This window comes from Passer domesticus, chromosome 2 (assembly GCF_036417665.1).
Source record: "Passer domesticus isolate bPasDom1 chromosome 2, bPasDom1.hap1, whole genome shotgun sequence".
Classification (NCBI taxonomy): Eukaryota; Metazoa; Chordata; class Aves; order Passeriformes; family Passeridae; genus Passer; species Passer domesticus.
The window spans coordinates 71,819,711-71,846,198 of NC_087475.1; the positions used below are offsets into that span (position 1 = coordinate 71,819,711).

Here is a 26,488-nt window from a genome sequence, read left to right on the forward strand (position 1 = left end):
GCAGGGCACAAGCAATCCGGGAGGCTTCAGGGGTGTATTGAGGATAACTTCCTAACCCTGGCAACTGAGGGGCCAATGAGAAACAGCACTCTGCTGGACTTCCCTGGGCTTACAAACAAGAATACATGGCTGAGCATGTGAAGGCTGGGAGCAGCTTTGGCTGCAGTGACCCATAGTGATGGAGTACAAGATTTTTACAGGAGGAAACAGGACAAATAGCAGGATCACAGCCATGGGCTTCAAGACAGCAGGCTTTGGCCTCTTCAGGAATATCCTTGGAAGATTTTTGTGGTATAATATCTTAGAGTGAAGATAGGTAGTTAACTGGCAAGAATCACCTCTTGAATGCTCCAGCCCTACAAGCAAGGATGGCAGGGAGCCTGCATGGGTGAACAAGGAGCACACCACATCTTAAACATCAAATGGAAGAACACAAGAGTGTAATGGGTTTACATGGCAGGGTTTGGTCTGTGGGGGTTATGAGATGGTCTTTGTGAATAGGAATGAAGAGCTGGGAAAGTATAGGTTAATCAGCCTCAGCTCAGTCCCCAGGAAGGAGGGGGATCAAATCTTCATGGAAGGCATTTCCAAATGTATGAAGGACAAGAAAGTGGTTTGGAGTAGTCAGTGTGGATTTGCAAAAGGGAAATCATGCCTAGGCAAGCTGATAGCCTCCCAACAACAAAATGACCAGGTCCAAGGACAAGGGGAGAGCAGTGGGTCTTAGCAAAACTTTTGACACTGTTTCTGATAACATCCTTCCAGGCAAACTGAAGAAGCCTGGACACGGCAAGTGGATAGTCAGGGGATGTAAAAGCATGTGAACCTCTGCGTTCTAAGATATATGATCAATGACATGAAGTCCATCTGGAAGCCAGGCACTAGTGCTGTACCTCAGACACCAACGCTGAGGCCAGTACTGGTTAACATTCTTGATGGGACAGTGCACCCTCAGCACATTTGCAGGGGATATAAAACTAGGAGTATCTGTTACACCAGCTAGAGCATCTGACATATGATGAGAGGCTGAGACAGCTGGGATCATTCATCCTGGAGAAAAGGATGCTGAGGGGATCTTATTAATGTGCATAAATACCTGATGGGACCAAATCAGTAAAGAGGATAATGAGAACAGAGCCAGACTCTCACTGGTGTCTAGTAAATAGGCAAGAGACAATCTGAACAAACCGAAATACAGGACATTACTGAAATTGCTGAAATACTGGAACAGACTGCCCACACATGTTCTGGAATTTCCATCCTTGTGCACTTCAAAATATTATTAAAAACTTGACAGGACACAGCTCTGCTTGCCTGCTGTAGCTGACTCTGCTTTGAGCTGGGGAGCTAAACCAGGTGACCTCCACAGATTCTTCCAACCTCCACCCGTCGGTGATGGGGGCTGGACTGGATGGTATCCAGATGTGTCTTCCAACCTCAACTTAACCTGCTACTTTGTGAGTTGCAGATTGACTGGAGATCAATTTGTGCATTGTAGTATTATTTGCATTTCAGTTTCTCCTAAAATTTCAAACAACAAAGATATATTTAGTATTTTCTTAATTTTCCCCCCTCCCAGCACCATAATCAAAATCAGTATTTACATGGCAACACTCTAGATGTGCACCTTGGTGAGTGACCTGAGACCAAGAAAATTGTTCGGACTTAGCTTTTTTTATAATCTTTACTTACATATTTATAGAAGCAGGGGAAAGTCCCCTCAACTTTTGTGGACCTTGTGTCTGACTCAGAAACTTTAATGTTGTAAAAGCCCAGTCTTGCATGAGAAGAGCATGGCTCTGAGGAGTTTGCTTCCTCCTTTTTAGTGAGGCCTTGAGCATAAGTCAGACATTGTGGAGTTGTAGTTCTGTCTTTATCCTCTCATACATTTAACTTTCTTGGTACTGGGATCCCAGCAGACCATTCAGCTGAAATGAATTTAACTAGAAATAGGGAATTCCATAATGTATGAGTTTCAAATTATTGCAAGAGACATAATATGAAGCCTTGTACTTCATTATAAATTATTAATTAGGTTTTGAAAATTATCTTGGATATGTAAACCTATTATTAAGGAAATCTGCTGGCATTTCCACTTTTAAGAAATTAATATAGTATTGCCATTAAAGATTCTCATTTTGATTATTTGTGGAATAACTATGAGACCTGCAAGACAGAAATTAATTTCGCTTTGAATTAATGTTCTCTTGCATTCACAATTGCAGTTATTCTTCACATCTTTCTAACCCGGAAAAAAATGCAAGTGAAAGTCGAATATATCTTCTGTGGAGAAAAAGAGAAGATTCAATCCCATTCCAGCAGATCTTCTGTAATATAGAACTGTGTCTTCTATAGAGGGATGTACAGAAGAGAGCTATACAGGTCCTTCTTACTGGAGAGCATAAAGCCAGGGGCACTCCATATTTCTGTATGTGATGCCCAGATCTCGGGATTCATATGGGTTTCTGGGAGAGTGTAGCTGGATCCACACTGAACACCAGGCAGGAAAAGCAGGGAGGTTCATGTCCCTGGCACATTTCTGGCAGGCGTCTATCTGGTGTTCCACACTGTTCTGCCACTGGGATAACTCCACTCCCCACCAGCAGTGTCTGCTGCACCCCCCGCTGCCTTCCTGTGCCACTCCACAGCTCTCAAAGACATAATTGTACTTTTGAGTTCTGCCTCTTCCATCTGCTTCAGTATCACCAGGTATAATTTTGGCATTTGGTTCTGCTGCTGACACCTGTCAGTACTAGATCTGGGTGATAAAGTTTTGATGTTCCTTGTTATTTTCACTTTCACGGATGTGTATTCAGTGTGTACCATTCTGGGTCATCCATTTTGTCCTCGCTGTCAGGTGCAGCTTGCTCAGGGTAGATTCCAGCTGATAATAACCAGATCACAGTCTGCACCGTATTTAACTAGAAGGCTTTGGTTGCAACTTTAGATTTTCTGCCTTGGCTACTTAATTTTATTTTCACCAGCACACTCCCAAACCTTACCTTTCGATTGGAAACTATTTAGGAATGCTGCATACAAGACTCTTCAAGACAAAGATTTTAATGAAATAGTCCTGTAAATATTCTTCCTTCTGTGTTACAGTTATTCCAAGTGTATGTTTAACTTGCTGATTTCACACACTGCTGTGCAGCCGTTTGTTATACATTAACTTAAGGCTCAATTCCACAAGGCACTGACTGTGGATCATGCTGAGTCCCTTTTCCTCCCAGAGGCGTTTAAGGGCTTACAGGGGACTCAACAGAACTGAGCCCAGAATCCAGGCAACAACAGGCTCTTTCAAAAAGCCAAGCAGGTTTTCTGGAACAAGGTTTGTACTGTAACTGGACAATATTTTGTGCAATGGATTTTCATACATGCAGATTAAATATTATCCAGAAGAGCCGACATTGTAGTTAGTGGCTGCTGGAAGGCATAAACATTTAGGTACATATGGTGGTAATTAATTTCATTTTATAATTACGGTTTTATTAGTTTTTCCATTTAAGTGCAAAAGCATGACTGAGACTAATATCAAAATATCTAAAGTTTTGTGTGTTGGCTGCAGTGTGCTTTGTCCCTCTGTTAATGTGTATTTGGTTTTCAGAGTTGCAGATAATCTGTGCAGTTCATCTAGCAAAGCCATTTGGGCATTATTCTGTGGAGCTCACACACTATGCAACCGATTGCTTGTACTCTGTGACTTCAAGGGGATCCCAATGGCAGTGGCATTGGGGGCAAATTCCGTGGCACTACCCCAGCTTCCTGGACCCACCTTCCTTGGGCAGAAGCCCATCCAGCCATAGAGCTGAGCCACTGGTGGCTGTGTGTACTGGTATGTCATCTTTGATAGCACTGGGTGGAGCCCTGTCCTCCACTGTCACTCAGAAATTTTGAAAGGCAGACTTTGCCAAAGGCCATTAAGCTGGTCTGTTGCTTACATTTTGGGAAGCCAGGAGAAATATGGAGTGACCAAATGTATCTTGATGTGATCATACTATGGTGTAGCCTGTGCAAACTACAGTATTATTTATTGCTCTTTCTATGAAACGTTTTTCAGGAGAGGACCGTACCATTGGTCTGTGTTGTAATGCATTTGACATTGAAAAAGTGTTGCAACATACTGTTTCTAAAAAGCTGTTCTCACTGTTTTGTATGCAGATGAAAGCAATAATCTCCCATTGTTTGCAAGGAAAGAGACAGAACCTGAAAACTTTAAGTAATGTGGTTTAATTCCATCCACAAACAAGGAAAATTACTTCCAAAATGCAGCTCCTGCCTTTCCTGCTAGGCAGGGAAGGAGATACTCTTTGATTTCACCTGCAAACAGTAGCAATTCAGAAATACAAATGAAACCTGAATTTTGTTTTCAGGCTTATACTTAAGGCTGGCCAAAGGCAAAGGCACAGTTCTTCCCTAAGAACTGTTGGAGCAGTCTCACTTTAATTCAAATACACCTGTGTGTTAATAAACGTATCTTTTTTAAAATAAACAATCACACTGTTGGCCTTTGCCCTTACTCCCCCAGTTTAACTATTAGGTGTACACACATTTATTGTAGATTATCTCTTGAGATCAGTGCGATTTTAAGCATGCAACAGCAGAGAATCACCTACTTAAACCATTTGCAAGGTCACAGCTCTAGCAATGTACTCTAACTGAACTTGTGGTATGAAATCAGCAAGTAAACTGAGGATTAAGCAATTTGCTGATGGCCAGTTTTCTTGGAGTAATGGCTGTCAAATTGGCTGTTGTGCTTTTCTAGGGAATAAGCAAAAAACCCAAACAAAACTGAGCTTTTAGGAGTCTTTGGTAAATTAGAGAGGTTTCTCTGTAACTTTAAGCATAATTAGCTAAGCTAACAACTTAAAAGTTACAAGTTGTTTACCCATTAAAGGAAGTCAGGAAATAGGTAGAAGTTTATGGGAACAAAAGTGGGTTGATGCCAGTGAAGTATTTTCCAAAACTCTCAGCATAGGATGAAAGCATCACATGATTCCATGTAAGAATACTGCAGCAGAAAGTAGTCACAAGTACTCAATAGCCTCCCTGGGAAAACAGCTCCTGGTTTAAGTGAAATGAGCCTGGACTTGGTCATATGCTAATTGCTTTTCATTACTATGTGTTAGCAAAGCTGTTTAATACTCACTATAAAGCCTGGATTTCACTCTCTCTCATTTAATACCAGGTTAAATCTGAACTAATAAGCTCTCAAAAGCTTAGACGTTCCAGTAAAATGAGATTTGGCTAAAAATTGCTTGTTGGTTTCTACTGGTAACAGTGCTGTAGCTTTGGGGCTCTGGGCAATGAGAGGAGCAAGACTTGGAAGAGAGAAAAGAGGATATACTTCATTGGGATGCTGAATTATTTAGCAGAAGTCTTACTGTAAACCTTAGGAAGGGTTTCCTAGCCTTTGGAACCATGAAAGGTGTAAAATTTTGAATAATTTCCAAGTTTTTATTTGCATGATGCATTTTGATTAAGTGTTGGAAAATCAAGCCATAGAATATTGTGCATGGAGCAGCATGATTGTTATTTCAGTATTTCTCAGGCAGCAGTATCTGCGACTCTGAGGGCTGAGCACTGAACAGGAGCTGCTTATGAGCTGAATAATAGCAGGATTTCTCCCAAATGAAGCCTCTTCTCTTTGCCTGGTACAGTGAAGTATAAAGATGATCCTGCAGCCTGCTGAAATTGGCTGGTTACAAAGGTGCACCTCCGGCTCTTTGGTTAAAACAATTATTCTGGAATGTACTATCTGTGGCTCTTCAGGACTTTCAGAGTTAAAACTTTCATGTAAGTCTTGTCGCTGCTAGGAAAATTACCAGATGCTGACAGGGGGTGTCAGCAGTGCCTCAGCTGAACATATGCTGCATATGGTTTGGCTGCAGGCACAGACAGGGAGGCCCTGTTCCCTGCTGCTGCAGAGACTGCTGAAAACAGGCTTTAAACCAACTGATTCCAGCACAATACTAAATGTTAGCTTCTATGCAGTGTTCATCCTACCAATGAGACTGAATAAACTACTCAAGTATAGATTGGCCTGCCAAGATTTTTGCTGCATCAAGAAAGGAGACAGCATCTTTACTGAGCTATTTTACAAATGGTTGTTTTGAGGTACACAGCAATCCTGATTGCTGTGCATTGTGATTATATTTGTACTCTTCTGTGGTGAGGCTGGAATTGAAACTGAATCAGAGATGGAACACAAAGCAGTTTAAAATCTCTATTTACTGTAATGATTGATCATAATCTCTGAGTCTGACACAACAATACATCATAAAAAATGATATTAACTGTTTTCTGAAGAAAGTATTTCCCTGTTTTTCCAGATAACACAGTGAAAAATACTTCCTGTTTGTGATGTTACCCCGGAATTCGGAGATTATTTGTGTCTATTGTATGAACCTGCTACAGGCACCCACCCAGCACCACCACTCACACACCCACCTCCCACCCACACATTCTGGCACCCTGTGGCAGAAACACAGCACGTGGGGAATTGCTGAGGTCACCTGCATGTTTCCCCAGCCTTTTCCAATTCACAGCACTCTTGAGCAGCTCCTGAGAAAAATTTCAAGTCTGGACCCATTTCAGGAGTCCTGTTGGTTGTGGAAAGCATTTCCACTCTCATTCCCGCCCTACCCCCCTGCCCTTGGATGCTTACTTCCACCTCCTGCCCAGCAACAGCTCGGGTGCAGCCAGGGGAGCTGCTTCAGGTCACAGCCTGGCGGGAAAAAGCAGAAGGCATGTCCAGCATCTCTCCCTTTAGGTGGTAGCATGCTCTTAGATTGGCAGGAGTCACCAATTCTACTTTCATCCTTAGAGACCAAGTAGATCAAAGGAGATGATGTGAACAGGATCAAGTGATCTGTGGGGAGCAACAGCATCTCTGGGTCAGTGTGTAGTAACCAGACAAAAAGGCAGCCACTCCTGTCCTGGCATAGAAATTATGTTTGCTGAATTATGTAATGAAAGGCAAGAGGCGGGAAGGGATCTGGCTCAGGTATTCAGTATTGCTTAGATAAAAGACAGACCCTGGAACAGAATTTGTGCAAACTGCCTCCCTTTTGTACTGGAACTGGGAACATGGCTCATATCTCCAGCTTAGTAGTTTAATTATGTACCCCAGCATGTTGAGGGAATGGCTGGTAAGGTTTTCCTCAATTGATTTTTTGAATCTGAAGTGTAAGGTCTTTTTAAAAATGACAGTGTCGCTAACTGAACCAAAAGAAAGACAACTCACCAACATAAATTAAATTTTTTAGTAAGGCTATGTGTAATCTTTCAGGTACAGAGCTATCCTATGCTGTTACAAGATGTAAATTATTAGCCAAATCTGCAAACTCCAGTTTAGAAGATTAATGGACCATCATCAAAATAGTCATTTGAATCTTGAAACAGGCACTTGAATCTGAACATGACAACTCCTTTTAAAAAATGGAATTTAGGGTTTGTCCTCTGCACGGGTAGATAATGGATTATTTTCCCTATATGTACACTTTTTATAGCTATCATCATTGTAAGCATCAAAGTGCCAGAGGAGCATTGATGGATTGGTCCTTGCAGACCCATAGGTTATAAGGCACTACTCCTATCATCACATATTTTACACAGATGGCACTTAAGCTGAGAAAAGTATGCTGAACTGCCAAGGTCAGAGAGAAACAAAATCCAGAATCTGTCTTTTCCAGCCTTAGGGAAGATGTCATAAAGACATCTCTCCTGCCTGAAATGGGTGTTTCCTTTTTTTCAGATAATTTACCATTACTTTTGGTGGTAGAAGAATACGGAGTTGTTTTTCTACTACTTATAGGAATATGTGTCTGAATCAATGGCCATAAAACTTGGTGCACTGGTTCCAGTTCCCCCACTTCAGGCAGTTATATAATTTGGTACCATAGATACACATAACTAACTCCATCTCAGGCAACTAAAGCTAGAATTTCTTCCTTGCTGTTCTAATAGGAAGGCAGTTGCTTGACTACAGTGTTCTGATTTTTAAAATAATCTGATTTCCTATCAAAATGTGACAAACTTGAGCAGCTGCCAGAGTTAGTCAATATGTGTTATTTGTATTGATTCCTAGAAACAATTGAAATATTACAAAAACATAAGACTGCAAGATATTTGTTTTGGTATACTGCAGATAAAAGCTCTAATTTAATATGTATGGGTCTCTTTAAAACAGGATATGTAAGCTAGTAAAAAATTTTTGTCTGGTTCTCTGTCCAGACAAATTTTCGAATGGCATTGTGTGTTTTCTCTATCTTTAAAATTAGGTAATTCTTTTGTGGACAAAATGAATAGACAGTCTGCTTAATGTGATCATCCATGCCTTAAAAAATATTTTTGAGTTTAGTACTAATAATGAAGAAAATTAGTTACTACAACAGCAGAAAAACTGAATGATGAACATTAGATGGAGGTTTATAATTGCTTTGAAGTTTTCTGGCAGGCTAAATTCAGAGAAGAAATGTCATTGAAAAGACCTAGCACATAAATGTTGTTGTAGCCCTTGTCACCTGCTTTGCTCAGATTATTATTTTCTAACTTTTCTAATCCAAGGCATTCTTGATAGAGTAAATTCAACCAAAAGTAGAAATTGACAAACTAAAGGTAGAATTAGCAAGATGATCTTTTTGGCTGAAAGAGAAACATGGTGGAGATGGTAATTCAATCATCTGGCACAAGAAATACAGCCAGGAATGTTAGTTTACTTCAGACTGTAACAAAGATAGCAAGTTTGTCATTGTAGACAGAGACTAAAGAAAGAAAAGTATTGGTACTAATTGAGAAATAAACCCTGAGGAACTGTGTGGTTCTTGAAGGCCATGAATCAATACCACCTAGGAACCCCCTAACAACAGGATACCCTAATCCTTCCCACCAAGTGCAACCTGTTTTCTTTCTTTCTTAATCTTACTGGAATATTCACTGTTCTTCTCTCATGAGCATATCAAAAGCTGTAATTGTTCAGGGTTTTTTGCTCTGGCCAGCACAAGGTCTGCAGCCACACTGTAACCAGGTGGGAATTTCTGTAGTGTCACTCTGGCTAATTATTCTGTTGACCTGTTATTTTGTTATAATAAGCATCAGAAGCAAGATGATCTTATGTATTTTAGCATAATTTCCATTGATGAGGCATCATTCCTAACACTGTCCACTACCTGCTTCACTTTTCTATTATCTGATGGACACTGTGCCTCTGCAGCATTGCTGTATCTGTCTTCCCTTCAGCACAGCTCAATGATTTACGTAAGCACAGACTGCTGCTTGTGATTCCTCCCTGAGCAGAAGCACAAATCACCAGCACCGCTCCAAAATCAAATAAACCCACGCACGGCTCCTTGCAATGGCTCACACACAAAAATGCTCCTCACTTTCACTCCAGCTCCTGGTCTGAGTCATTCATTCACCCACTGCAGGTGGTCCTCTGCCCTCAAACTCCTCAAGACTCTTTCTCTATGTATTTATTTTTCCATGCTTTTTTCCCCCCTTCTTGTTGCATAACAAAGTGCCTTCATATCCTCAGGTAATTTTGGAAGAAGTTTTGAATAGGGAAGAGGGGATGGCAGGGTAATTAAGCGGGTGGGGAAGAAGGTTGATAAAGAGCTGCTAATAGTCACTTTTACATGCTGTTATTTCGAGCAAGGAAAATAAATACAGAATGGCTGCAGGGACAGCAGACTGCAGTGAGTGTGACATAGGAAAGGATGGCAGCTTGAGCAGAACAGGAAGAGAAAGCAAAAGGCTGCAGAGTGGGATAACTCCAAGTCTGAAATCTTGCCTGTTTTTCCCAACTAGTCCACATCACTTTAATGTACATCCATTTAACAGAAAAGCTAACATTTTTCAAGATAAGAAGAAAATAAAAAATATATAGTGAAGGGAAAAAGAAAAAAAAAAGAAAATAAAAAGAAAGAAATTCTTGACTAATCTCTTTTCCTTCCTATTTCTGTCAACTTTTCATCTCCACAGTCCTTTTTCTTCCTACTTCTTATACTTTGTGAGACACAAAATAAAGGTGGAATTCAGCCTTCCTAATTGGTAACTGGAAGTCTTCTTTATGTTAAAAAACAATGATCTGTTTATTGGAAACTGCTCTTCTGTAGTACCAGCCATCTCTCCATGTCATGCTGTCTGAATAATGCCTCTTGAGGATGGGGAAGAAGAATAGCATTGCAGTCAGACCCCGTGGGGTTATAAATAGCATTCTAGCAGCCTGAAAAGCTGAAGCCATCATTAAGTTGCATGCAGCTGTAGTGGTGTAGGTGGGTGAGTAAGAGCAACTCAGAGATGGGATAATGGTAACCTGGTACACAAGGGTCATTTTTCATTGGTGGCGTCACTCCGTTGGGTTATTGTGCTCTCCCTAAATTAGGTCCCTGTGTTTAAGAGAGCTGAGCAAGCTCAGCCTTGCAAAGCACATTTAAAAGAAGATTAGAAGGGAAAACAGTTTGTTGTGTATTGTGATTTATACCAAACTGTGATAAACTTTTCTCGCTTGTGTCAGTAATTGCTTTTATCAGCAGCAAAGTAAATGCAAAGGGAAGGGCCTTTAGGAAGCTGCACACCAGCCTCCTGCATGTGGGCAGTGGGGACTTTCACTGGCCACATCAGGAAGCTGATGCAGCAATCTAGCTCAGGCTGTCCTTTCAATGTTTTTCTTAGCAATGTGATTCATTTTGTCATCTTGGATGTTTTCAGTGCCAAGATGACAAAGGTCTTGGTTTTGGAAAATCCGTTTCCATTTATTACTATTAATTTGCTTGCAGACATACAAAAAATTGAAAAATCCTACCCTAATTTCACATTGTTTATATTAAAAAAATATGAAAATTAGCTAAGTTAGTTTGAGCTTGCATACACAAACATAATACTCTTCACTCATTTCTAAACAAAGAAAATTGAGGTCTTGTTCCTACTCCCAGTGAAGTTGGTGGGGGAGTTGCCTTTAACTTCAATAGATATGTGACTCAGCTTAATTCCCCCTGTGGGACCTGCCAGTACGTAAAGATTCCTTGGGGGTTAATTGCTTGCAGAAGAGACTTTGCCTGGGATCTAAAAGGAAGGTGCAAATTGCACAACTGGAGCCTTAGTTATGTACTGAAGCCTGGAAAAGACACTGTCGTTTAAAGCAAAGGGATCTCTTTTTTCAGCAATTCTGCATCTTAATAATTAAATTTGGTCATTCATTAATTTAGAGTGTATCTTAGAGAGTCACTTCCTTTGCCATCTTGCCCAGTAGCTGTGGAAGTAGGACAAATGCTTTTATGTTTTACTGAAATTATTATTTTTGGCTTTTTTTTTGTTTGTACTCTCAAGAGTCATTTTAAACAAAAATTCTACTTTGAAGCAGACTTTTACAAAGTATTTATAAAAGAAACATCAAAAAATAACTGTTGTGGGAGTGGAAGAGAGGATTTCTAAACTAAGTAGATAGAAGCATTCTTATTCAGACTTTTCAGATTTATGTGTGTAACTTCATTATATAAATGTGCCCTTTGCTATTCTGAAAAATCTAAGAGATGTATCACTACCAGTTAAAAGCCGGGGGAAGGTTGTTCCTTCATCGTTAAAACTCTATATTCATTCTCCCATGTCACATTTTTTGTAATCCTTTCCCACCTGTATTACACTTGGAATAATCCTTCTCACTCCTTGTCACATGTGCATTAAACCTCTTTTAAAGAACAGATTTAGAGCTTCTAAAACAAGCATTTCATTTTTGTTGTGCTAAGTGTGATGTCAAATCACTATTAGAAATCTCACGCATATACCAATCTGGAATTTCTTCTGGAAGTTCCTTCTTTCATAAATTGCTGTACTTAGTCAACCATAACATGTACTGCTGGCACTGGCCCTCTGTTCACTGCAGCTTTTGTTGTTCATCTGGAGGCAAAACATTAGCCTGTAAATAACAGAGTATATAGCTCAGTCTTCCAGAAATACCCATGCAAGTGTTATGGATTTGTTTGCATTAGCAAGGATTGTCAATGGCAGATGGTAATAGTACTCGCATTTTGCTTTTTTAGGATTGTTGAAAAACCTTAATACAGGAAGGACTAATCTGAAACTTTTGTTTGAGGAAACACTATGGCTTGTATGAAACTGAAAAGCTTTAAGTTTATAGCTGGAAAAGGGGTTTGCCTTTTTTTTCATGGCAGTTCAGTTGATAAAGTCTGTTCTGTTCTAGTTTACTAGACCTTGGTGTGATGGCACCTGAACACTATATACAACTTATCAGCCATAAAAGAAAAAAAAAGAATTCAGATTAAGAAAAGATTTTGTTAATTATTGGTTCTCCAATACAGGAAGTTAATCCTGTTCTCAGACACACTCTTTAGTGTACTGCATCCAAGCTTCTCTGAATAGTATGCACATGTGGAAGGGTTGACTGAATCAGTAAACCTGCAAGATTTAGAAGAGGGTTTTACCACTGTATCAGCAGAAAAGCTATGATGAACATGTCTGGAAGATTAAAACTATTTACTTTTAGAAACTTGACAAACGTCTAATTGACTAGATACAGTTATATCTGTAACTGCAATTTTCTAGGTATTTTCTTCCTTAAATGTAGTGACATTTAAAAATCACAACATGTAATATAAATTCTTATTATCAAAATGAGTTTTAGTGTGGCTTTCTAAGGAAATTAAGTTTTTGTGAGCACTTTGTTAATCTGTCAATACCTTTGATAATTTCTAGCTCTTCAAGCCTGTTTAATCTGTTAATGAACTTCAAACACATTTAAAGGATGGTTTCAGATCTCAGTTATCAGGATTTCTTAAATTTCCAAAACACTGTTTGCTGGATAAAGGAAAGAACCAAATTAGTGTCTCAATTCAACTTTTCTCTGCTTTGTCTTTCTGTCCAGCTGGTCAATAGAGGACACCTAAGGAACTGAAAGTTCCTTTCTCTGAGTGGGCAGAGGTTGCAGATTAAAAAGTATATTCAGAAGGAGGGTGATGCATATACCTGGGATATCTCTGGAAAGAAACTCAAAGGGACATAGGAACACAAACCCATTGAAATGCAGGGCTGAATAACGCTGTTAGAAGTTTCTGAGTGACCAGCACAAATCCTTACAGATACCAGGGAGGCTGTGAGAGAAGTTTTTAAGAACTGTTGAAAGGGGCTTTTAACTTCTGACACACTTCTTGTCTCATATAAATGAAATTTTCCTCATAATGTTGCCACTGAGGTCCTTCTCTTGCCTGTTTAACCAACTTCACTGAGTTTGCCTTCAGAAATGTCTCTTTTCCAAGGTCTGAAGCAGATGCTTACTCTCTGCACTGACCCTAGAACTTCCCCAGGCTGTCCCAAGCTAACACAGATCACCAGCCATGGTCCATATGGACCCTCTCCATACAATGTCAGCATTTTCAGCCTTAATCTGCATTTATTTCTCCTTTGCTTCCCATGCCCAGCACTGTAGAGCAACCACCTTGCCCCCTCATTTGAGTCATTATTCCAAACTCGCTCCTTCCATGGGATGCACCAGAAAAATGTGGCTGCAAGAGCAGGACTGGTGGCAGGCTGTGCCTGCTGCTGCTGACTGCTGGAGACTTCTGTGGTCACTCCCAGTTATTTGCTACCTCATTTGACCTGCATCCCTTAAGCCCATTTGTTTGCCTCATTCCCTAAGTACACCTTGCCTTTGAGAATGTGTCTGTACTGCTCTCCAGAGAATTAATTACACTGCATGTGCATTCACACCAGTCTCGGAGGAGAGGCAGTGGGGCTGGTGCCCTTCGCTAGTTCTTTAGGGCATCTGCTCTGCCATGCAGTCCGTCTTGCCTCAACTTCCCGTGGTATCTTACCTGAGCTTCAACAAGATTGTTGAAATTATATCTACAGTTCCAGTCCAAGTGTAGAAATATTTTTTGAACAATAAACTTTCTGAGCAAGGGCTACCAGTTTGTACAGATCTTTTGCCAGGAGTCATGACACAGGGCTTTAAGACACTGTCTCACAAAATTTTCCTTGTAGTATATGAACTCTGTTCAGATTGTGCATAAAATGTTGGTTTCTGCTGTTAAGTTTGAGGAATAGCAGCAAGCCAAAAAGTTATCCAGGTTTTGGACAGAAATGGAGCCTGGGAACCAAGCGTGAGTTTGGTCAATGAGCCGTGCAAGCTGCACTCGTGAGCAGGGCATACAGACCTAAGGACGGAGAGGCGGGGCGGGGCACCATCGAGGAAATGTTTAAGCTCCTAAACGTGACCATCGCTGCGCGGCCGTTCGCTCCTCCGCCGGCGGGAAGGAAGGCAGGCTCCTTCCAGCGAGGGGCAGCGCCGGAGCCCCGGCGGGAGGCAGCGGGGCGGGCGGAGCGGACCCTGCCGGGCGCGGGGCCGCCGGGGGTGCGCGCCGCGCCCCGCCCCGCCCCGCCCCGCCGGGCGCCGCTGCCATAGCGATGCGGGAGCGGGCAGCGGCCGGGACGCGCGGCGGCGGCGGCGGGGAGCCCTGGCTCTCCCCAGGTAAGGGCGCTGCTGTTTCAGGCTCCACGCTACGAGCTGGGTTTTTCATCTCATCTCGTTGTGTTTGTTCTCCCGCCTCTCTCCCCTCTCACCCCGCGCCCCTTCTGCCCGCTCAGGTGCAGTTTCTCCCAGAGCCGCTTTCTCTGGGAACTTCTCTGCCGAGAGCAGCGTCTTGTGCTGGTTTATCGTTCGATGTTTTCTTTCCGCGTGGAAGGTTGCGAGCGGTGCCAGGGCTCAAGGGCCGGCCCAGGGTTGGGTGGCCGGCGGGCTTTTGTCCGGCCGGGGAGCCGCGGCGGCGGGGCTCGGCCCGGCTCTGCCCTGCCCTGCCCTGCTGCCCGGCCGGCTGCGCCGCGACCCCGTCAGTAGCGCGGATTAAAAACTGCGGCGGGGGATGTTCCGGGCGTCTTGCTCTGAACCGCGAGCAAATCCTTTTATCCGCGGAGGAGCCGAGGCTCGCAAAACTTTCAAAGTGCGCTCCGGAGGGAGCAGCCCGCAAGGCAGTGGGCACGGGCTCCGCAGCTGCCGCGTTTCACGTGGCCGTGGGGCTGGCTGTGCGGGTCCCGCCGGGCGCCCCGCGGTGTCCCCGCGATGGAGCCCCCGGCGGGCTCCTGCACCTCCTGCCGCCTCGCCCAAACTCCCCGTCCCCGCTGCTCTCCGAGCCCCCGCGGCCCTTGCGATGGGAAAGAGACAAAGAAGGGTCCCGGGCTGCCGCCTTCCCCAAAGCACAGCTGTACACGTTCTCTCCTTGTTTCGGGTGAGGGGGAAATGCCCCCCGCCGCCCCTATGACCCCGCCGACAGTGACAAGTTTTCGAAGATCCCACTGCTCCTTGCTGAGAGAGCCGTGCTGTGAGCTTTGTTTTTAAGGTGGAGCCAGCTTCAGACTGGGCATCCCAGTGGTTTTCGGGGCATTTCCCATGGTGGGGAAAACGCCTGCCTGGCTAGGACCCCTGGCTGGAGCAGGAGGCACATGGCCGGTGGTCCCCCCACAGCTTTCCCAGGAACTGGAGTGTGACCTGGTCTGCTGGATCTCCCATGCTCAGCTGAGGAGGAGATCCTTTACAGCATGTCCCAAACTCTCTAGTCACTTTCAGATTTAACTTTTCATTTTGTTGTCACCATAGGTAGCTTAGAGTGGCTTCTGGATGTACTGCTTGTAATTCTTGTTTTCTTTTGTAGGTAAAAAGACTTTGCTGTGCACTTGATGTAATTTCTTAGAATGTTATGTGCCAGGGGACAGACAAGTCAGTCAAGTGTCACACAGCCTTCCAACAGAAGCAAGTCTAGGAAAAATTATGCCTGTTTTCCTCTTCCTTGCCTCCTGTTTGAGAGTTAGGTGTCCCTTGATCTAAAATTGTGTTTTAGATGAAGACCTCCTATGTGTCTCGGGACTCAGTGCTGAGCACATGAGGAGGAAGACTGAATTGGTATTACTGGGAATTTCTTTCTCTTATGTGCATATGAGGGTTGTATTTACTATTGTAAGGTAGGTGTGTTAGTCATACTGAATTTATTAGCTGATTAGCATTAGAGAAACAAGTACATATTGAAACTATTCTGGTCTCTTGCTATATTGCTGACAAATGCAGTTATACTTTGAGGGAGTGACAAATGCCTTCTCTGCACCCCTGCAACACACCTTTGTTCACCATAGAAGAGCTCCTTCATTTTGTGTGTGTCTTTATTTTCTAAAATGTAGCTGAAACTTCTTTCAGTAGGGAACTTTGTAAGAAAATTTTTTAATGTTGGCTTTTGTTTTCTTGATGCAGGCAGCGCCACCTGAGGAGCTCAGCTCACCCAGTCGATGTGAGGGCAAGGCAAACCAAGGTGCAGCAGATGAAGGGGAGGCAGCGAGGTCAGCTGGTGGAGACAGCAGTGTTGGTTTGAGCTGCCCCAGCCTCCATCTCCATGCCTACAGCATCGAGAGCATGACAACATTTCCAAATGGCTGTGGAAATGGCACCACCGTTACTTGTATAGTTATGGATAATAAAGAGCCCCAAAACCAGACTACCTGTGCCAGTCATAATGGGGGACACAGCACCAGCAACAGTCTTGAGGAGGAATTTCAAGAGGACAAGCTCAGCCCTTCCAAAATCATGCGCTTTTTCACCACCCCTCGGAAACGAGCTAATTCCAGCTCTGACAGGCCTCGTTCTCTGGTTTTGATGGGTAACTCATCCTCCTGGAATGCATTTTCTTCTATCAGAAAGATGGGATCTTTCAAGAAGTTGAAATCTTCAGTTCAGCAAGGAACTCAAACAAGGGAATGCTCAGATATTGTAAACGACAGCAGCATAGGCAAACATGGTTCAAATGGAGCAGTGGTGCAAGTTCAGACTAACAGGTATTCCTACTCGGGGCCTCTACATGATTTCCAGAATGCAGTGGATGGTTTGGCTTCTGACTGCTCTGATGTGGAGGAGAGTGATGAGTCCTTCCTGAGGAACACTCATCGCTCCCGCAGCATCAGGCGGGCTTACGGTGCTGGCCGCATAAACTTGTTAGACACAGATAAAGTTCAGAGTCGCCACAACTGTGTTAGGCCGACATCACCTGTCATTGCAGAGCCAAAGATCTGTGAAATTTTGGTGAAAGACTCCGAAAACAACAGGATCATTTATTGGAGAAGCAAAAGTTCAGATAATTTGAACTTTCTGAAGAAAAGCTCATTCAAACGGAAGTCCACCTCAAACCTTGCTGATCTGAAGGTTGCAAATGAAAAACAGATACCAGCAAGGACTGTGAGTGTTCCTTCTGCTGACTCTGACAAAAGTGGTGGAAACCCTGAGAGGCGATCCAAGCGATGGAGGAGCCCTATCAGAGCAAAGGATTTTGACCGAGTTTTGAAACTTGTCAGTAACGTTACAGATGTTGCAAGGAAGAAGGATGGCCCCAAGAACATGGCTCCTTCTTCCAGTGAGCTGTCCCAGAGAACAAGGTCAAACAGCAGGCTGCACGATGACTACTCCCGCAGGGTTTCCAGTAGCACGGATCATGGCAGGAAGAGATGCACTTCCTCAGTATCCAGTCCAGACTCTTCCTTGCCAGGAACACCTTACCTGCAAAGCCCTGTGATTGCTCAGGATAAAAGGGCTGAAATGAATGTAGCAGTCACTGAGGCTAAAAGCCCCCGGACATCATCAGGTATCCCAGACTCTGATAGCTTTTCACCTACTCTGGACGACCTTAGTCCATTTCCCAATGAAGTCTTTTATTCGGACTCAGATGAACCAAAACCTACTCAGCAGTGTACAGATGAAGCTGAAAATATTCACATTCCGGTCAGGCCAACTACTCCAAAGCCTCAAAGTCCCACTGCAGGGAAGGTCAAGTGCAGTATGAATTTCCAGTGTCCAAACCATCACAGCACGTTGTCACTGAGCTCATCAGAGAGCGAGGAGAGAGCTGAGGTGCCAGGGCTGAAGCTGGGCAGGAATCCTGTTTGCTTCCAGGACTCAGTGCAAACTGTGTATTATGATGATGGAAATGAAGACAGTGGCATAAGCAGCCACTCTCAGCTAAGCCTCAATTTAGCCTCTGGTACTGAAGAGAAAAAGGAAGAGGTAAGAAAGCAAGCAAAATCCTTCAGAAGCGATGTATATTCCCTACTGGGTTTTGTCTTTATTAATGCAAAACAATGCAAAGTAATGGCTGCTGCAGCTTGTTATTGCTAAAATATGCTGACAGCAATTATTTCCTTTAAATATTCTCTTTGGATGCTAATGTACAATTATTTTTTCTTTGCACATTAATATCAAAGTAAGTTTTGGCAGCAAAGGTATTGTGTATGTTTTCAAGGGCAGTTCATTGCACTGATGATACACCACCTTGTCATGTGTCCTTGTCAGACTTTACCAGCCTGAGCAGGGTCTGGCTGTGTTTCCTTCACAACTGAAAGGTCTTTTTAACTTTAAAGAGTCCGTGTATTCTGAAGTAGTGTTGACTTACTGTAAAACACTTTGCTTGTGGAAACTTTGCAGAACATGGTAATATTTGTAGAGCAGTGTGGCGTGAAAGACACAGTACAGAGGTTTAAGCATTCAGTTATATCCAGTGTTTTCCCTGTGCAGTGATGACCATACTGAGGGTAAACTGCTTGCTTATTCTTTTGCTTGGCAACTGCGGACAGCAGTACTTTAGACACTGGGCTGAGTGTTTGCTACTGTTGTTTTGGTGAAGACACAGTTGTTCTCACTGCACCTGATGAGTGATTTCATACTCTGAGTGAATGGGTAGATTGATATATTGCAGCACCTCTGAGATAAATTCACATGATAACACTGTGCCCCCACCTAAAATACGGTGTGAGTTGGCACCAGAGAAGTTGCAGTGATTTGGCGATCTTGGTAAAGAGCTGTCAGACATACCCTGCACCTGTCTGAAGCAGTGAGGCTTAGCTCAGCCCCAGCTCACTGTGGCAAATATCCATCTGGATCTGTATAAATATGCAAGTCATTCACAGAATAAAGCCGACATATCTTTTAAGCCACCTCAGTTTGACTAAAGTGTCTTAGGTATGAGATAGGCAAGGCATTGCTGCAGCTGCACAAGCTTCAGCCTATCATGCTGTGACGTTTTAAAATGTTTGTGAAGCTGTCCTACTTTTAAAGGCTTGGCACAGTTTTTGCAAACTAACTGTAAATGTTTACAGAGCTTATTGTCCTTCTGCTGGAGAAAAGCAATTTTGTTTACTGTTGTGTTTGCAGCAATGGTAAGATTGAAAAAATAAACTCAGTGTGTATAAATGTCTGGGCTCAGAAGGTTATTCCTCTTCTGGAGCCATAGAATTGCTCCAGCCATCCATATTTTCCAAAACTCTCACTCACATGCAAGGAGAAGCTTTCACACTGCCAGAAGAGGCGAGAGCCCTAGTGTGGATAGATGCCAGTTGTATTTCTCAGGAGTAAAATGGGAAGTGGAATTAATGCTACTCATCTACCATCTAGTGGTGAGCTGCCATCATGACCCAGAAGAAATTAATCTGGTCCTTCCCCTTAGTTCCCAAAAAACCAGTACAGTTTTTACATGAATATGTGTACATTGGGTGGATAAAAGTAACTGCAGTTTTTAGTTTTAACACCACATTCTGTTATTATCTAACATGCAATTTAAGCTTTCTCTTTATATTATAACATTTTTAGGGTAATTGTGAGTGTCCTTTAGTGCTTGCTTCAGTTGTCTAAAATACAGAGTGTGCACTGATGGCTGCTCTGGGTTTGTGTAATGGGCAGGCAGACAATATGGGATGGATCCCAGGAAAAGATGGAGGAAGTGGTGGCCAGGAACGGGCCCCCTGGCTGTAAGCCCTCGCTCTGCTGTGAGCAGTGCCTGGCGCCCCTGTGCTTTGTAAAACAGCTGTGGCATAGCTGCATCCAGGCAGATCTCTCTTCTGATGTCAAAACCCAAAATTTTTGAAGGTGTAGCTGTGGGTTAGAAACAGGAGCTATGCAGGACAGGATCTGCTTTTATTTAACTATGCAAAGGATATAAAGTCTGTTGTTTATTTTTCCATGCCTGCTTCTCCTCTCATATACAACCCTAAAACTGTGGCACTCAGAGTGACTGCAAAATAGGTAGAGTGGTATGGTTTCTTCCTGCTGTTTCTTTGGGGGATTTAATTTCCTGCTTTACAGCATGCTTCCCTCAGCATGGAGCTAGCTTGGCACCAAAGATACTTATGCCACGTTATTTTTTAATTGGAGTTTATTCAGCCTGTAGGCACTTTTATGAATGCCACATACTCACACAATGAGGTCACTGGGGTTTGAACTTTTGACTACAATTCATTTTTACCTTACACCTCCGCATTACAGAACTGTACCTGCCCAGCAAGTTGTTCTGTGATGGCTGAGTGCTTAGTTTGCTCTCAACAATCATTTGAGATGTAGTGTGGAGCCATGGACATTACACATTTTCAAAATTTTGTCTGAACCTTAAATACACTGTGTTGATGGACAACTCTGCACTGTTTCCATGTTTCATGGATCTGCCTTTCTGTCCACATTTCATGTATAACCCAGTACGTATTCCTGTACAGCCACTAAACCTTGAAGACATATTTCAGTACAAAGCTTAGAAGGTCCTAACCAGTCAGGCTCAAATAGGTTCTCTTTTCAGGACTGGCTGCTGTAGCTGGAAGCAAGTATAGTTTATTTCCTTACTCACTCATCTAGTAGATTAGTCAGCAAATGAAATCTGTGGAATTTGGGCCATCTCTATATTTTCCCAAGTATGGAAACTAAATATTTCTACCTTGTGTTTCTGCCCCCCTGTAAAGCTGATTTTGCAGTATTCTTGCAAGATCATCTTATTTGTTCATCAGAATTGATGGTTTGGTTTTTTGTTTGTTTGTTTTGTTTTTTTGGGGTTTTTTGTGTTTTTCCTTTATGTGATCGAGTCCTGAGATGCTGTCACTTCACTCTTTTGGTCTCACCAAAATGCAAGATTTGGACTGGAGCAGGGGAGATGTCTTGGGTTTTGGTCCTGATAGAGGTTGTTTCCCAGGGAAGAGCTAATTGAGTGGATCTGTGCCTCAGCACTTCTGAAGCTACGGAGGTGTGAGTCACCAAAGCTCACCTGTGACATCCCGTGCTTTGCCACTGTCTCCTTCATGCTACTGTCATTTATATTCAATATGTTGATTTTAAATAGCGTGAAGAGATGATTAAGTACAAACTTGTACTTGTTTGGAGAGTTTCACATGGTCTTTGCTTTCATGAAGGGAAGAGCCCCATGTCACTGGAATAATGAAAATTCAGTCTGTTTTGGACTGGCATGTGCCAGCAACTAAGGCTGACTGAACAAAACACTGTTCTGCATTTGTTACAAAAAAGTAAAAGTAAAGTTACTTGACATTTCGCCTAGTCCTTCACAGACTCTTAGATCATTTGGTATTTAGGTTGCCTTGCTGGCATCTGGCTTCACAATACACCAGACTTTTTATTACTTGAGTACTTTATCTGCATGACCATAAGTACATGATAAATTACAGTGAAGAGGTAACTCTGCTGTAATTATGATTGAGTCACAGTTTATTTGCAGACAATATTTTAAATGTTCTAAGACCTGTCTGTCAACTCATTTATGTTCATGCCATATAAAAGTCACTGGTCCCAGCTAGTCCATATCATAAAGTGCTCAGTTGTTGGCAGAGTTGAGCTGGTTTGTCCTGGACAGATCTCTGGGCTCTGAATATTGAGCACACAAGGCTTAACTTGAAGGACAGCTTGTAAAGATGAAGAGGACGAGGACCTTTACGGGTGGGATACAGAGGACTCAGATATGTCCTCTCTGTTTGTCCTTACTATTTTTAGCTTCAAAAAGTGGCCTCATAGTGAAGGACCAAAAGGTGGTAGCTGGATGTGGTCATGTTCAATGCCTGCAAGGAGCAAGCAGCAGCCAGGATCTGGGGGTGATCATCTCTAGTACATGCCTCAAATTCCTGAGTGCTGTGTGGCTGGGCATGAGCACACCTTCTGGGAGCTAGCTGCTTTCAGCTCTCTGAACTCTTCCTTTTGGATTTATTCACCTCTGGTTCATCCACATGCAATTTAGAGTGTAGCTTAATCAACCTAACATGTATAACTGTAAATATTATAAACTGTGAAGGAAAATTAGGTGAAGTAGTGGGATGAATTTCTTAAACTGGGTTTACTCCTAAGGGGCTTGTAATTTGGAGTGTGGTCTTGCTGATTACAGGGCCTGGGGACAGAGCAGCAGAACCGCGACACAGGCTCTGAGCAGCATCTTTCAGAAAACTGAGGTTTCAGTTAGACCAAACAACATTGGATTTGCACTAAACTCTGAGCTGCTCTGCACAAGTCAGGATGCATTCACACAATGTCCCCATAGTCACTCAGTGAGTGACTTCCAGATGCGTTTGCCCAGAGCTAGACTGAAAACCACTGCTCATTGCTACAAACCTAGATTGCAGAATCCATTGCTGCAACAAGGCAGCAGGGAGCCCTCAAATGACAGGAATAGCTTCCTATTGCAGCAAAAATACTTTCAACTCTCAGCAGCAGAGCTGTCATCCATTTGGTGCAGCCCATAATAATTTGTTGCTGTATCTGCTACTAGAAAGAAGAAGAAGAAGAAGCAGAAGAAGGAGGCAGTCGTGACAGTAATCTGAATTCTGGATTGGGTTGAATTTTAGACCAAGTAACTCTGCACTTATTAATAAAATTGCCCATTTCTGGAAACTGTAGGATAATATAGGAGTTACTGTCATCCCCTCAGAAATGTTTTGGATGGTGACAGGGAGTGCTCAGATGGACTTCACTGCAGTTAGCCTGGGGCAAGCTGCACCCTTTTTTCATTGCATTTGTGCACCTCTGCCTTTCCAGAGCATCTCATATTTGACTCCGCTGTAGGTGTCCAGTGGCACCTCGGTAATACCCGGGTGTTGCTCACCCTGGGATCAGGAGTGCCCCAGAAAGTGGAACAGCACTGTGCCCATGTGATTTGGTTTCTTACATCAAGTGCAGTGTTGAGTTTGTGGCACTGAGAATCCATCTCAATGCTAGGTGGCGGAGATTTCCAAAGTGAGCAGAGGCAGCTGCGGAGTTTCCCCTGAGGCACCTGCATTTTCCCTTTCTGACATCTGGAGGCTGCCCTGTTGCTTGTGGTGCCAGGATGCTGTGGCAGGCTGGGAGACCAGCGAGTGCTGGGGAAAAGCGAGCGCAGCAGCCTTGCCCCCACCCCATTCTCTGGGAAGTAGCAGTTGGCAGAGTTGCCCAAGGCAGCTCCACCCCTGGCAGGCTGGGATTTGTGCCTGCTGCTGGGACTTGGGCAGGGATATGAGGCTTTGTTCTGGAAGGGTGGAGAGAGTGAGGAACCAGAGGACCTCATTTTGGACAGACCCTGAAGAGAGGCAGAGGCTTATGGCTTTTTATGTTTTGCTTAACATGAAGTTTCACTTCCAGCCTGTGGTTATCATCTGGCTTTTGAAACCTGCCAGTGGGTGTTACAAAGATAGCCTGAAAAAAAGAAAAAAAGTCCCTCATAAAGGGATTTTTTTTTTTAGACCTGTTACTTGTTCTGGGGTGTTCTGAGTCAATTCAGAAAATACTTAGGGATTTATTTAGGATTGATTAATATCTATACAACTAAAAGAAACAGAGAATATGAATACTCCTTCACTATGCACTGCATGTTTGCAGTTCCAGTTCAGATTCTGAAGGAAAGAAGGGACAGTATAAGACCATCATCCAGCCATCCCCAAGTATCAAGTCACCAAAAAACTAGAGGAAACCGTTTTCTGGTTTTAGCACATTTGCATTTTTATATGAGTGATAAGATTATTTCTGCAAAGGAAGTACATTTCCCTGCAAACTCCTCCCCTCTGTCATTCGGAAATATCTTAGTTGTTTTGGATTTGGAAATGAATTGGAGAAGAGGAAGAAGGAAATCCTTGAGGCTGAGGAACAGATTTGAGAATCATGAGATCCGCTTGTCATTTCCAGTGCTGCCCTATGCTTCTACATTACTTAAGTGCTTTGTGTCTGTTCCTTATCTGTGAAGCATGGATATTACCAAGGTGAACTCGCTAATCTTGGTGAGGCATATTGCTGAGAGGGAAAGCTTTATGCTTTATCATTGATTGCGGTAAGCTGGCTTTCAAGGATCAGGTTAAATGAAGCAAACCTGCATTAAAAGGCCTTAGAAAATAGATGGCTAAATTTTCTTTGTATCTATATAGTCTGATCTCTTAATGTGGTTTTATAGGTGTATTTGTTAGTTAGAACACCACAATTGCTTTGGTTTCCACAGATCCCAAGCAGAAAATTATATAAAATTTTTACCAATTTTTAAAACTTCTAAAATTAGTGTTTCACGACAGCACTTTGTGTTGCTAATGGGGTTTTCTTTTGTTATGTCACAGGGCACAGTAATATAATTTTTCTTTACTAAAATGCATAATATTTCCTGCATCTATTCTGTGAGCTTATACTGGTGTGGTGCAGTGCTATTCCTTTAGGGAGTCCCCTCAGAAGCAGCACTTAGCACATTTTTCAACTGTGGCTCCACACAATTTTTTTTTTGCGGGGGGAGGAAGGGGAAAAGAAAAGAGAGGTTATCCTCCAAGCAGCTAAAACTTCTGTAAATGTTGGCCATGGTTGTATTGCATTGATTGCTTCTGCTTTGCTTGTGTATCTAAGTGTAATTTAAGCAGGTTTTTTTGCAGTTGTTTCATAGATGGTATTTTACTGTCTTGCAGACCACTGGTATAATTGCCTTTGGTATTCTAGGGATAGATAATCAATGCATTCATGTGGGGTCTTCTCAAAGGATAATTAAAAAGGAAAGATGTTAGTGGCAGAGGAGGCAGAGGGATGTAAAGAAAAAGAATGCTGTGCAATTTGCATTTAATTACAAAGGAATAGATGGATATTTTCTTGAATTGGACAGGTTTAATAATTCTTGTTTGTTTGTGGTTGAAGATGCAATTACTGAAAGTGTGCTTTCTTTTGCAGTAAAAGCAGTCATTTCCACAGTAGCTATTGCTGTGGTGTCACTATTGGAAATTGTTACTGTTGGATCAATAGGGAATCTCTGGGCTGTCTTAACACTTTAGAATCTTTTTATAAAATCTAGAAAGAAAGAAAGAAAGAAATTTGCTCTGGAACGCTTTATTTATCCAGAGTTTCATAATATCTGTATCTGTCGCAACAGTTTGCAAAAAAAACCAAAGTATTGACCATGTCCATGAAACATAAAACAAGCTTTGAACCTCATTTAGTGTTGGTGATAAATGAACTGCAATTAATGCTCTCCCAATGGCTATTTATCAACAAGAAAAAGTGCAGCAGTTACTTTTTATCATGTACCTAGGTGGAGACATGTCCAGACTTTTACTCTGTTAGGTCAAGGTGGTAAAATAATTTATAGCTGCTAGGTCACAATCCCATGGCCCTTTTTATGTTTGGTGGCTTGTATAAACTGAAAAGCCACTTCTAATGTTACTGCTGAGTTCCTAAGATTTGGCAGTTACTGTCTTATACAGAAGTAATAGCTGTTTAATAGTCACCAATTATAATATGTTATATAGCTGTCATTTGTAGTGAAAGAAATTTGTACATTATTATATAGACCCCTAAATATATGCAGAAATGTATTTTCTTGATCAAAATACAAAGATACATCACCTAGCACAGGTATTTTGATAGTTTCAAGCCTTGTCGTTTGCAGAAGAGCATGACTGATTTCCTATCAAAACTTTTCACTGAGAAGATGTAGTAACTGTGTTCTGAAACTTCTCAGCCTGTTCAGGTTTTCTTCATAACTTATTCTCAGTAACAATTATCATCTGTTTAATTTATCACACCTTTTAATAAATTGCATTTGGAAATTAATGTGCATTTTTGTAAAGACATTATTAGATTATGATTATCTGTTTTCTCTGTGTTAGTAAAAGTAGTTAGCAAAATTACATTTCACCAGGCAGCTCAAATATACAGAGATAACAGAACCAGAAGTATTGTAACTTATTGTGTAGCTAAGGAAAACAAACAACCTCCCACCCCCCTCCCAAAAAAAAAAAAACAACAAGAAAAACCCAGAAGCATAGTCAGGATGCTCTTTTCCATGGGGAAGAGGAATGCTGGGCGTCCTTGTCCAAGAGGCACCTACTTATGGCTTCCCTGTGGCTTCCCAAAAGATTACCAGGTAGGGAAAACTTTTCAGGACAGAAGCGTCCCCTTATACCTTTGTAGTTGTCTCTATGTGCATGTTATGGAACATCATTGCATTTGGAACTTAAAGGTTAAATTTTGAAAATCCAAATAGGTAACAGTAGGGGTTGAAATGCAGATTAATGGTCAGGGAGCCTTAGCAATGTACACAGTCATCAAGACCTTTATAAACTGGGGATTTTAGGGGGTTTATTGGCTAAACACATTGACAAAAAAAAAATCATTCAGAACTTGTTTTTCCTTTGCTATCATGGTGTCAGCCCTCAAAAGTGTCCCAACAGCAGGAAGCTGACCAGCAGAAGTTTCTGTTGGGTC

General features: G+C 42.4%; 1 protein-coding gene across 6 annotated transcripts in view; it reads left to right on the forward strand.

The window, feature by feature from the left end:
• SPATA13 (spermatogenesis associated 13) overlaps positions 1 to 26,488 on the forward strand; it is a 172,158-nt gene that overhangs the window by 111,713 nt on the left and 33,957 nt on the right. For 4 of the 6 annotated variants that reach the window (XM_064409195.1, XM_064409194.1, XM_064409199.1 and 1 more), the window contains one exon: positions 16,247 to 18,043. In XM_064409195.1, the coding sequence (XP_064265265.1) occupies positions 16,247 to 18,043 (1,797 nt within the window). Of the gene's footprint in view, positions 1 to 14,354; positions 14,480 to 16,246; positions 18,044 to 26,488 lie in introns of those variants that run through there. The other 2 variants (XM_064409198.1, XM_064409197.1) reach the window with 2 other exon arrangements.